The sequence below is a fragment of the Xenopus laevis genome, chromosome 5L (assembly GCF_017654675.1).
Source record: "Xenopus laevis strain J_2021 chromosome 5L, Xenopus_laevis_v10.1, whole genome shotgun sequence".
In the NCBI taxonomy this organism is placed as follows: domain Eukaryota; kingdom Metazoa; phylum Chordata; class Amphibia; order Anura; family Pipidae; genus Xenopus; species Xenopus laevis.
Window position 1 is genome coordinate 115,619,445 of NC_054379.1, and position 12,266 is coordinate 115,631,710.

The following is a 12,266-nucleotide window of genomic DNA, read 5'->3' on the forward strand; positions in this document are numbered from 1 at the left end:
GAACTCTAGCTTAATTTAGAGTACAAAGTAAAAGCCAACTTCTCTGAAAATGTAAAATGAATAATGAAATATTGATGATGATTTCCATCTGGATTTTATCTGTTCCTGAGAAAAGATCATTTGAGACTGAAGGTTCATAAAAAAGTAAGTAAAAAAAAAATGAATCCATGTTGCAATAAACAAGACAATCTGTGGGCAATTGCAGAAAAATTTGCGAAATTTGCTTAATTGACAAAGCTTCAATGCATTGGAGTCAGTTGGACATTTTTTCTTTCTTGCGTCAAATGAATTGGAGAACAGCCATTTTTCTTGTATTTTTTCTTGCACCAAATGCATTAGGTTTAATTTTCTCCGAAAAATGCATTAGAGTAAATGGACACTTTTTCTGTGTGTTTTCTCACACCATATACACTGGAGTTAAAGGACATTGTTTCTCCTATTTTTTTTTTCATGCACCAAATGCACTGGAGTCAATGGATATTTTTTATCTGTGTTGTGTCTCTTGCCAAATGCATCGGCGTCAATGGGTATTAATGCTGCAAACTTGGCTTACTACAAACAAATTCATTTTTAAAACATACAGTTTATAAAATTGGTAAAACATACAAAATAGAAAGCAACTAAAAAATAAATCAATTGGGGTGTTCTATTTAAAACAATCAAAATAAATGTTGTAAATGTGAAATACCCCTTTAAGACTTTTTGTGAGCTATTGTCAGTTTCTACTATTCTCTCTGGTTTCCGTTCCACAGCATTTTATTTATGGTTTATACATGAGGTTAGACTGTGTGTGTGTGTGTGGTGACTGTCACTTCCAAATCTAAACAGCAAGAAGGTTTTTGATATCCTCTCTCGCTGGAGATTATTCATAATAGTATATGCATGAACAGAGAGTGGAAGAACTCTTAATAAACAGAAACAGCAGCTCCAACTGAGCCACATTCCCAGTATTATTTCACATTATTTTCAGAGGTATTTGGAAAGGTGGCTATGAAATATAGATTTAAGAAAATGGTAATATCTTTGATTAGAATAACATTAGCATTCATGTAATAGAAATATAATGGAAATGGAGCACTATAACTTTGTAAATATACTTAAACAGATCCCTGAATCAGTCTTTAAAGTGTTGCAGAAGGGAGCAAATGGCCCAGGCCCCATGCATAGTGAAGCTCATAGAGAAGCATTTGTAGGTAGTACCCTCAGATACCCAGAATAAAATGCAGCAATGCTTTCCACTGAGCTGCCATGCACTGGCTATATAGTGACCTAGGGTGCAAAGCAGCAGTGGTAGCACCTAATCTACCATACAGTGGGCAACATTCAAATGAGTGAGAAAAAGGTTTATCACGTGAAAACTCATGGACGAGGTTTAATTTGAGATGTGCTTCAATTCAGAAAAACTTATCTCAATGGTTATCACGTGAAAACTCTATTGAAGTCTATGGGGAAAAAACTGGAACTGAATTTGGAGAACAGTTTTTTGTCCTCAAATTGAATCTCGTCCATGAGTTTTCACTTGATAAACCTTTTTCTCACTAAACCAGGACATAACTTTTTCTCCCTGAATTGAATCTCGTCCAGTATTGGCTGGTGCCTAACCCATTAAAAGATTGTCAAAGTGGTAGCAGTTTTATATCAGCTGAAAAACCTATTTGGTGGGCTGTTTCAACCCTGTTATGTATGTTTTACCACAGGCTTGCTACAATGGCCCAATGTTCCTTTCCCACCAGCAATAAAATACATTTCCAGTGAAAAACATATGCAACTGGTAATTGCCTGAAGTTCCCCCGTGAGACAACTTCAGGCTATTACGGTAAGCAGAGGTGATGAACCACAAAATGGCCCAGATGCCTGTACCCTAAAGATATATTTAGGATATATGAGGACAGAGTTTTCAAAGTATGACATTAGAGCTCACCACAGTAAAATTCCAACAGTTTCTATTAATTTCTATGGGATTTTTAGAGGCATATTTATCAGTGGGTGAAAGTTAGATAAATCTGCCCCTGAAAAATGTGCATAAAGCTACTAAAGAATGCCCTCCAATTTAAACAAAACTGGAATTGTTAGTCCAATATATTCAAGCAACAACGTCAAAGGCATCCCTGCTCTGGCCAGTCCTACACTCACTTTCATAGGATTCATTAAGAATTCTATTATTTCCCTAATAGTTGCCCTGTTTTATTGTGCAACACTGCGACGACCTGACTGTTTACTAGGAACATGTATGTGAGGGATATGGGAATGCCTGTACTGTTTATATGAAGAAGATATCAAAGAGATATAAAAAATGTCCATATAATACATAGAAGCCGTTAATAACCAATGAAATATATGTTTAAATATATGAACTTCCTTGAGGTCTAAGGCAAAGAGTTTTTGTTGTGTGGCTAATTCTATATTGTAAGGAAGGAATGGCTAGCAAACCCGCATATTCTGAAGTGATTAACCATAATACAAAAGAGTATTATAAACACTGAAGGATGGCAGAGCCTTTACAAAGCTGGTAATGAAATTATGTAGGTTTATTTTCAGTAGGCAATACTTTACCAGAAATAGCATGTACGGTATATTTGCTTAGATATTAATTAAGATTGCACTTGAGAAAAATTAGAACTCTCAGCTCTAATATTCTGAAGACATCAGTAGCACGCAGCTATCAAATCGCATACGTAGTATGTTATTTAAATGTTAATTAGTGCTCAGAGTAAAGCTTAATTGGACAAGTGATTAGTATTTATTTCTAATTTCAGTTGTTCATGTGAGATGCATGGTGAAATTGACCTTGATATGCTCTAAATTTGTTATAACCATTTCAATATGCCTTTAATTTTCAGCTATATGTCCATTCATTCACAGGAAATACTGCATATAGAAAGAAGAGCTGGTGGCTTATATTTGTGATCTAAAAATGTGTTTTTTTGCAAGGCAGTTTGGAATTCTAAGGTGTAATACCCCTCCCTGGGAACTTCCCTGGTCTGTAATCACACACAGAGGAAAGGTTGATGGGTTTATTTGCAGGACACTGTAATACATACAGCCTGACAGCCAGGAGCAACTTTATATGATATTTCAGATGGTTTTATCTCTGAGCTGCTGGGGGGATTCCCACTTATGTGTCAGTTTCTTCAGAGTCCTGAGAGAGATTCCCTTTGGCTTTCTGTGCCCTGAGATAAGCACGTTTTGCTCTTCAGAGCCCTGAGAAGAACCCCCTTTCCTTCCACACCCTAAATAGAGTGAACTTTTCTGTCACTGGGGTTCCCTACTGACTTTTCACACACAGTAATATCTGGGACCTTGTAGCACCTTGCTTTCACTCTGCTACTTCTCTCTCCCAGCACTTCCTGTGCAGCACTTCCTTCCTGTCAGCTCACAGAGGTGGGGACCCCACAAAACAACACAAAGGAGAGACAATATATACAATAATATACATAGCTTCCCTACAAACCATACCCCCAACTGTCCTGTTTTTGGCCGGACAATCCTAATTTGACGTCTTAACCCGCTGTCCCAGGTTGTTACTGAAATATCCTGATATTCTTTTTGATCTCACAGAAAAAGATACAAAGATTCTGAAAATGCAATTAAATAAGAGGCTTTGGGACAGAGCCCAGAATACTCGGCAGCTGCACTTAGATACATTTGTAACAATTTAAGATACGAAAAGATACAATTGTAACTATTTAAGACAAGCAAGTCTCTTGGGGAAACTGCTTGAAAGGCAATATAGCAAGGCTGTAATAACACATAAAACCTGACCCTAAAACCCCCAGAAATATGTTTAAATGTTCCATAACCTGCCAAATTGTGTAAAATGGATGTGGTATTTAGGATGTGTGGCCATAAATGGGCGTGGTCAAATAATTTGCTGCGCTATGCACAGAAAATGTATTTGTCCCTCTTTCTATTTTTCAAATGTTGTGAGGTATGACATATGTATATCACATTTGTCCAATTTACTTGTTTGTATAATTAACCAACATTTGACATATTCTCTAGGACATGAGATACGTTCATGTCTTTAAAACTATACATTTGGATCAATAAGCAATCGTTATGTTGCCTAACCTACTGTGACATACCTGATTCAAAAATCATTCACAAGCACTATGGGCTGAATTTGCTAGCCTCTGGTATGCGCTGGGCAGTTAGAATCATAGTTATAAATGCTGCCTTCATAACAGTGAGCAAGTCATACAGATGGATTCAACTTACACACTCACAGTCAGCATTAGCCCCAAACTACTGAATAATGCCATGGTTCTCATGCTGTATACAAAACATTATACCTCATTTTTAAAACTGTGGGAGGAAACTACTGTTTCGTGAAAATGATTTTTTTTCTAAGTATGCTGCTCCCCAAAGCTATATTGGCAAAGCGCATTGCAAAAGGCAAGTTATTTAATATATGTATGACAGCATAATAGTATTAGTTGTGATTAGTATTGGTACATTAATATGTCTATTGTGGTTCTGAGGACAAATTGTAAGTGCTGGGTCTGATTACATCACATCTTTGTGAACCTCTGTGTTCATTTATCATATATATTGAGCCAAGTTTGTGAATGAAGCCATGTTTTGTTTGGTTGATAATAAGATCATAGTTTAATAAGCATTGGTTTAAAATATGCCTCCCTATAAAACCAAAGAAGAGAACACAAGAGGAAAGGAGGTTCTTAAGGGAGGGAGGGTGAAAAAGAGACAAATTATCCAAGAAGCACTCGCAGAAACTGAAGAAAGTAAAAGAAAAGGAGAAAGGTTGAAAGAATGCCCTAAAAATATTTCACAGTTTGAAAAGTAATCTTTATTGCATATTGGGTAGATGAGAAATATCATTAACAGTAGTTGCCATTGCATCAGTTCTAATCCTAAAATTATGTTTCATCTCATTTGGTTATGTTGATTTTCAAAGAGTCACGAATCAGTATACAATGGTGATGGGATATTTTGTGGAAAGCTGTAGCATATTGCTTGTTAGAAAAAGCACCATCTATTATTTTTATGTGTGTGTGACAAGCACTGAAAATATGACTGATCTTTTTTCATGCCATCTTACACAATTTTCATGTTAATTTAATGCCATGCTCCAAGATAAATCTTACCACCTGTCCTGGGAATGCTCCTTGCATAATGTACTGCTAAAACTTTGTTACAGATATGGTTCATTTTTTGCACATCTATTCACTGACATCTTTAACAAAATATTAATAGTGATATACACTTAAACTATTACATTTTAGGAAATATGTTAACACCATTATTTTTCTCAGAAATGAAGGGGCTGATTATTTTAATAGAATCAAATATCAAATTTAAGATAAAATAATCTTACCCACCTCACCTACAGTTTGCACCTGAGATAAATGATTCAGAGGGGTGTTAGTGCTCAGGGTTACTGCTGAGCTCAAACACCCCTCAGAGCAGAAAGGTGTTTGATTGTCCAAAGCAATATGTATCTGAATTGATGAATATGTTAATAGATCCCACTTACCTAACTGGCAGTTTGTAAATTTGCTAAGATCTTTGGATTCCTTCGTATGAATTTTAGTGCATGTGTCAATGTTACTTCTGCTGTTGATGGTTATAACTGCCATTTGGATCAGATCAGGTTTTCAGTTCTGTAGCCCTACATTATGCAGTCTTGGCCTGGGAGAGGGGAGTGTGTATCCTCCTGCAGGGAAAGATCTTGATTTTCTAGTGAAATCCCCAGAAAAAGAGCAAGAGGAATAACACTAAAAATATGCAGGATTTCTCATCCTTGAACATTGTCAGGGCAACATATGTGATCTAATTTAAATGTCATGGCTTCTTTCAGGTAATAGGTGTGACTTTGAAGAAAAAGTGGTTCAGTCTTCCAAAAAGTGACATGGCCCCAATTTTGGTGGGTTTTTTATACTCTACAAGGAATCGCCTCACTTTGCATGCAAAGCTATATAAGTTTCATAGATACTGTCGTTTTGCTTTTATTGTAATGAACAGAAATTGATGCACTGAATGCACATAGGAGCATGCTTGTAGATATAATGAAATGCTAGATTCAATTATCAGTATAACTGTATTACAGCACATCTTAAATTCCCCTAAATGTTACTGTGATGAGAAACAGGTGTTATAAAGGAACAGTAGTCCTAGAGGGGCAATGTAACATCCTTATATGCTAACTGCTTACTACAATGTACATTTCTTTTTTCAAATTTCCATAAATCATAGATGTTATGAAACTGTGTCTGATATTTTCAGCATAGAGGGGTTGTGGAGTAACATGATGAATAATGTACTGACAACAAAATAAACTGCATTGAAAGGGAACTGTCATAGCTGTCATACTCTAGCCAAACTATAGGACATTTAATACATTTGTTTAAAAAAAAAATGTAATCTACTTTTTGATATATACTGTAAATGATTTGTTAATGTGATCCCTCAACCTAGAATTTTTTCCTTCAATTGGTCAGTTGGGCATTTTAATGGAATCAACTTGCCTACATTTGGCAGTGTTATATTCATAAGCGGTGCGAAGCACATTGGGCTAGCCTGTGCCTGCACCCTGGGCTGGATATATTTTTGGAGCTAAGTATTCCTGGGGCAGAAATGCTCTATGCATAACAACTAAAGGACACACTCTTGTGCCCCATAGTAAATTACCCCTATGCACTCTGAACCTAACAATTTTGCCCTGTTGCAACCAATGGCTCCTGCTATCAGTTTAGAACTCACAACATATGTGAGTTTTTTACAGCAGGAAAAAAATGTTAGGTTTGAGGGAGAGTATAAACCCTAAATAATAAAGACTACAAAATGTATCACATATTCACAACCATTTAATTTGTTGTTGCAATGACAGCTCCCTTTTAAATTATACATGCCCCATTTTATGGAAAGAATTTACTTGAAATAATCTTTGAGTATTACTGGTCCTTTAAAATGACTTGCTGATATAAAACAGGAAAAGGTATAGCCAATGTTTAGTTATTGCTAAGAATATCTGGTAAGTGGCATACTGACATTACATGAAAATACTGCTTTTACGGTCATTATGGCATGTTGGAAAGTATTTTTCACTTTAATATTTAGAGCATGCTGAGTCCTGGTACACTAGAATAGACCCGATCACATGCTGATATCCTCCATGGCATAGTTTCCACTACAGTTGCCCTGGGATTTGATACATTTATACACAAGTATGGGTCACTTAATCACTGTCAGAATGAATACTGTGCTTTGTTATCAACATAAAAGAGTACTTGCAAAAGATGGTATGTTTCTGCATGTTCGGCCCAATGGCAATGAATTAGCAGCCTGATTTTTATGAAACACAGCATTTCCAACATGCTCATTTACAAAGCAAAGTACAACATTTGCACACAATTCCATTATAGCAGGCACCCACAAATTATCATTTGTATTGGTAAATTCCATGCAAGTTGCATTTGAAAGTGTATGCAGCAAAATGGAAGCAGTTGGTGTTTCAGTACAAGGCACAAGTAAAAAAGAGCATGTATAGATCAACGTGCCTTTGAGAATAGCATTTAAATAGATGTGGATTTGTGTGCAATTGTTTTTTTTTCTACTGCGTTTTAGAAATGAGCCCTTTGGAGTAAGAAAATGGGATTATTAGTAATATGTCACAGAACTCTACATACAGTTAGAATCATTTTCATAAATGAACCAATAGGAAAAATACTATGCTATACAATAAAATTCTTCTTAATGATGATTCTGGGTCAAGAAGCCAAAAAAAAATAGTACTGTAGATATGTGGCTATGGATATGGAGAGCGCAACTCTCTACAAAATATACCCCCCCTTTTTAAATATTTTTTATTTAATACCCCCCCTTTCTATATCAGACCCACTAACTATCAACTCACTCCAAATCCTTAGACATTAAGATATATAATTCTGTTTTGTTATATAAAGAAACTGTCGCTGTTTTTTTTTTTCTTAAAAATGTATGTCTTTGTAGTAGATGTTTAATTAACCTGTTTCTTGGAATTTTGACCGATTCTAACATTCAACAGTGATTGGTCAGCCACATGTTAGTCATTCCTGGGACACATAGCGTATAGTCCATAATGCAGCCATGATGTGCTAAATTGCACTGTTGCCATGGTGAAGTGTGATTATTTAATTATGTTATATTATTTCCAGGTACAGAAACAAAGAACAGTTTGAATTACTGAGTCATTTAATTTGCACCCTTTTTATCTGCAAATTCATTCACAAACAACTCTGCCATAACCTCCTTTTTCTGCACCAGATACTGAAGGTGCTACATTGAGCCTGGACATTTCTATCTTCCTTCATAAAAATTACAACTGTCTTTGAAAACTGTTTCAAAGTGTTCAGCTCGTTGGTAATAGATGCTCATCTAGAGTACTTTTTTTTTTTATTAAAAAAGGAATACTATTTTGTCAGTGCTGATCTCTGCTGTGGGACTCTTCATCTGAGTTTTTGGGTTCTATGGCTCTTCTATTACTGCACCAGACACAAGTGAAAATACAGTATTTTTATATGAAACACTGTCTTGAACAGTGGAAGGACAAATCATTTTATTGTAAGGCGCTGTAAAGTATGTTGGCACTTTATGAATATGTGCTGATAATGAAATCATTAAGGGGCTAAACTGTTTGGTATTGGGTTACTTCTGCAATTATAAGTGGAGAAGTGTTTTCAGTAAAACTGATCTGTTTGCTTCAGAAACCCTAATATAGTTTATATAAACAAGCTGCTGTTTAGCATAGGTGGAAACTAAAAAAAGGCTACATGGTTCAGGTTAAATAGTGGATAACAGATAACATTATGTTCTACAGAGCTTATCTGCTCTCTGCTGTGTAACTTAAGGCCTTTTCTCATTTGAATAGTGCCCCCATTGGTATAAAGCAGCTGATTTATATAAAAATAGTAGTGTTTCTGAAGCGAACGCAGCAGTTTTACCCCAGAGCAGGGCAACACTACATTATATTATAATACTATACACTTTCATTTAGTGATGTTCCTTTAAGACCTGCTGACAGGTATATATGTCCTTTATTAGGAATATCTTCAAATATGGAGTAAATTGTGTTACCTTTGGTTATCCTGAAACTGTTTCACAGAAACTTCCCAATGAGTTCCTTAGCAAATCCAGTTGCAGAGGATCAAATATTTTTGGAAGCATCTCCTACTAGTCCTTTTGTTGCCTAACTAATCACTAATTAATTCATGTCTGGAACCATTTTACTAACATCACAATATCCCTATATATTGATATCTACAGTATATATACACACATATACACAGCCATATATCATTGTTCAGCTGGTTGCAGGTTACGTCTAATTCTTGCATCCGATGGAGCAGGATGCAACTTGCTCCATCTGGTGCAAGAACTGCATTTGACAATGACCAGCACCCTGTGGAACAAGTGATAATGATAATTAATGTAGCACAATCATTCAATTATCATTTGAACATTGACCTTCAGTTTGCTTGGCTGCATTTTTGTTAACAGTCCAATTCAGCTGGCAGCATTATTTACATTTTAAACTGGGTTGACTGGATCGTCTACAGGTCGGTCTAACCGTGTAAGGCTTAGGGAAAACAGTGGCAGAGAAAATGCCAGTATCTCCAAAACAGATCCATGTCAACAGGCAGTTACATCAATGGTTCGGCCAAAATCTACCCCATGTGCACAGTGGAAGGTGGATGCCATTAAAATTGCTGCCTAAACACATAGGGTAGCATTGGGTTTTTTCCAGTGTTGGAGACATATAAATATATTATGATATTAGTGTAATTCTGATTCTGAATCTCCGTTTTGGCCTCACAAAGAACTAACAAAAATAAGCACTCTCACCACAAGAAATGAACATAAAAAAGGAGGAGGTGGAGATCAGAGGAGAAGAATGGCTGATTCAAGTATCTGATGCTGAAAAAGAGAGACTATGGTACATAATAAAGAACGCAAAAGCTCATGAAAGACTGACTCTTTACTTGTCATTGCCTAAAATACTAACAGAAAATCTAACTTCTGCCTTTAAAAACAGCACAGGATTCCTTAGCTGTATCATGCTGATTTAAAAATACAGTATATGATCTTAAAATAACTGGATAAGGAAAAAAATATCTATATTGTTGATTCCTGTTTAGGACTGAATGAGAATTTTCATGAGAAGTATTACAGATGTCACTTCCTTTAGCTGATTTTGGTCCTCTATGGGACCCAATGGGACTCTGTTTTGTCAGTTTGTGAAAGTATAAAGTATTTCCTGACACAAGTCATTGTTGATTTCACTGTTGTAGGGGAAAAGCTCTAGGGAGGCAGATAAAGCTGTTGCCATGGTGATGAAGGAGATACCGAGGCACCCGTCTGGTGAAGAAAAGCCCCTCCTTTCTATGACATCACAGGTGGGCGCCACCAAAATACTATGAAACTGACACATGCAACTGGCACTTAGAAGAGGATTTAAATATCTTACCCAGAAGGTGTTTATTATAGCATAATAAAAGAAGTAATTAGAATTCACCCGAGTGTGATTGTCTGAATTGCTTATCTTCACGCAGGCAAATTGAGCAAAAGGAGAAGAATTAAATGTTGCATATGTCAGTTTCCTAGAAAAGTACTTTTTAAACTATGTCCTATATTATTTTTCAGATTTCCTTTTTGTATACAAACTCATACTAATAAAATTAAACGAATGAAAGGGAAACCCTGATGTTTTATGGTTGCCTTTATATAGCATTGTAGTATTCGTATAATATAGTATTTAATTAAATCCCAAGAATGTAGTCCAGATAATGTGATTTGTAATTAGAATTAGAGTTAATTGATTTTCCTGAATGTTGTCACTAAAAATGCTATAGCAATCACGGGTGCTGTTAACAAATTAAGAGTGAATAAACTGTAGATATAAGTTTGGGTGTTTAAATATAGACAGCTTTTTATTTTTTCACCACTTACTCTAATATAATAAGCAGTTCTCATGATATCTATAGTTAGCATAGTATATGATTTCACTTACAATACTTTATTACTCTCATACTAATAATATGGCTCATACATGTAGAACTGAGTATATGTGGGGAAGCGATAGGCGATAGGGAAAGTTGTAAATGCACAGACTCTGTGCATCTGGTGTGTTACATAGATATAGTTACATAGTTAAATCGAGTTGAAAAAAGACAAAGTCCATCAAGTTCAATCCCTCCAAATGAAAACCCAGCATCCATACACACACACACATCCCTCCTTACTTTCACATAAATTATATATATCCATATCTATATCTATCTGTTGGCTTCTTGTTAGTTTATATCTGCTATAGCAGTTTGTGTTTCCATATTAAAGTAGACGAAAAAAAATTGCAAAAATCAAAATGCAGGAAAAACACGAATGTTTCTGATTTCAACACTGTAATAAAATTATACATGTGCAGCAGTAGCACAATTTTATACCCAGTCATTTATTGATTTTTTGCTTTCATTTCTATAATTCCAGTGAGGCATGGATCCATAATAAGAACCCCCTTAAACAAAACTTGAGGCCCTTGGTCCCCTATATCTCTTTTGCTGCATATTCTCTTTCATATAACCTAGGAAAGAGGAATGCTCCTGCTAAAGTTAGGTACTATAATTAGATATTTCTTTGCCTAAAATAGCTTAACAGAATACCCTGTAAATAGGAGCTTTGGATGACATAATTTAAACTGTATACAAGGAACAAGGAATGGAGTACATGTTGTATTTCAAGAAACTCCTGAATTATTCATTGAGTAACGATATAAGTTTGCTACTGCTTTAACCTTTGAATCTTGATCCTGATTGAGGCTTTGATTACTTTTAAGTAGATATCAGCTAGGTGTAAGCACCTACACTGTTTTGCTCAGTGTGTACAATTGTAACCAACACTTGGACAGGCACAGGCATAGTAGTCAATGACAACATTAACACATTTATAAAACAGAGGATTAAGTTAAGCAACGCAATAGCAACGCAATTAAACCTATGGCTTTAACATTACTCATACATCCTATTTCTTTCAGTAAATTATGCCTCCAGCCATATGTGCAACTAATTAAAATATTGAAGTTTTCCATGCAGTCCATACAGTCAGTTTTAGAATGAATGACTAATCTATTAAGTCATTTCATTTTCACCCAGGGACATATACAGTTGCCAAAAACCCACTGAACTGCTACACCTTGGCAACATTACTGTGTACATAAGCTTGATGTTAAAGGACTCCTGCCATACAGTAATTACGTTGCAAGGAGCATGAAATAG

General features: G+C 35.6%; 1 protein-coding gene across 4 annotated transcripts in view; it reads left to right on the forward strand.

The window, feature by feature from the left end:
* The window catches only part of pex5l.L (peroxisomal biogenesis factor 5-like L homeolog), a 133,470-nt gene that overhangs the window by 83,678 nt on the left and 37,526 nt on the right, over positions 1-12,266 (forward strand). For 2 of the 4 annotated variants that reach the window (XM_041563319.1, XM_041563321.1), the window contains exon 2: positions 10,287-10,391. The exons of 1 other annotated variant lie outside the window; for it this stretch is intronic. In XM_041563319.1, coding sequence (XP_041419253.1) covers positions 10,287-10,391 — 105 coding nt within the window. Of the gene's footprint in view, positions 1-5,665; positions 5,885-10,286; positions 10,392-12,266 lie in introns of those variants that run through there. One more of the 4 variants, XM_041563320.1, reaches the window with a different exon arrangement.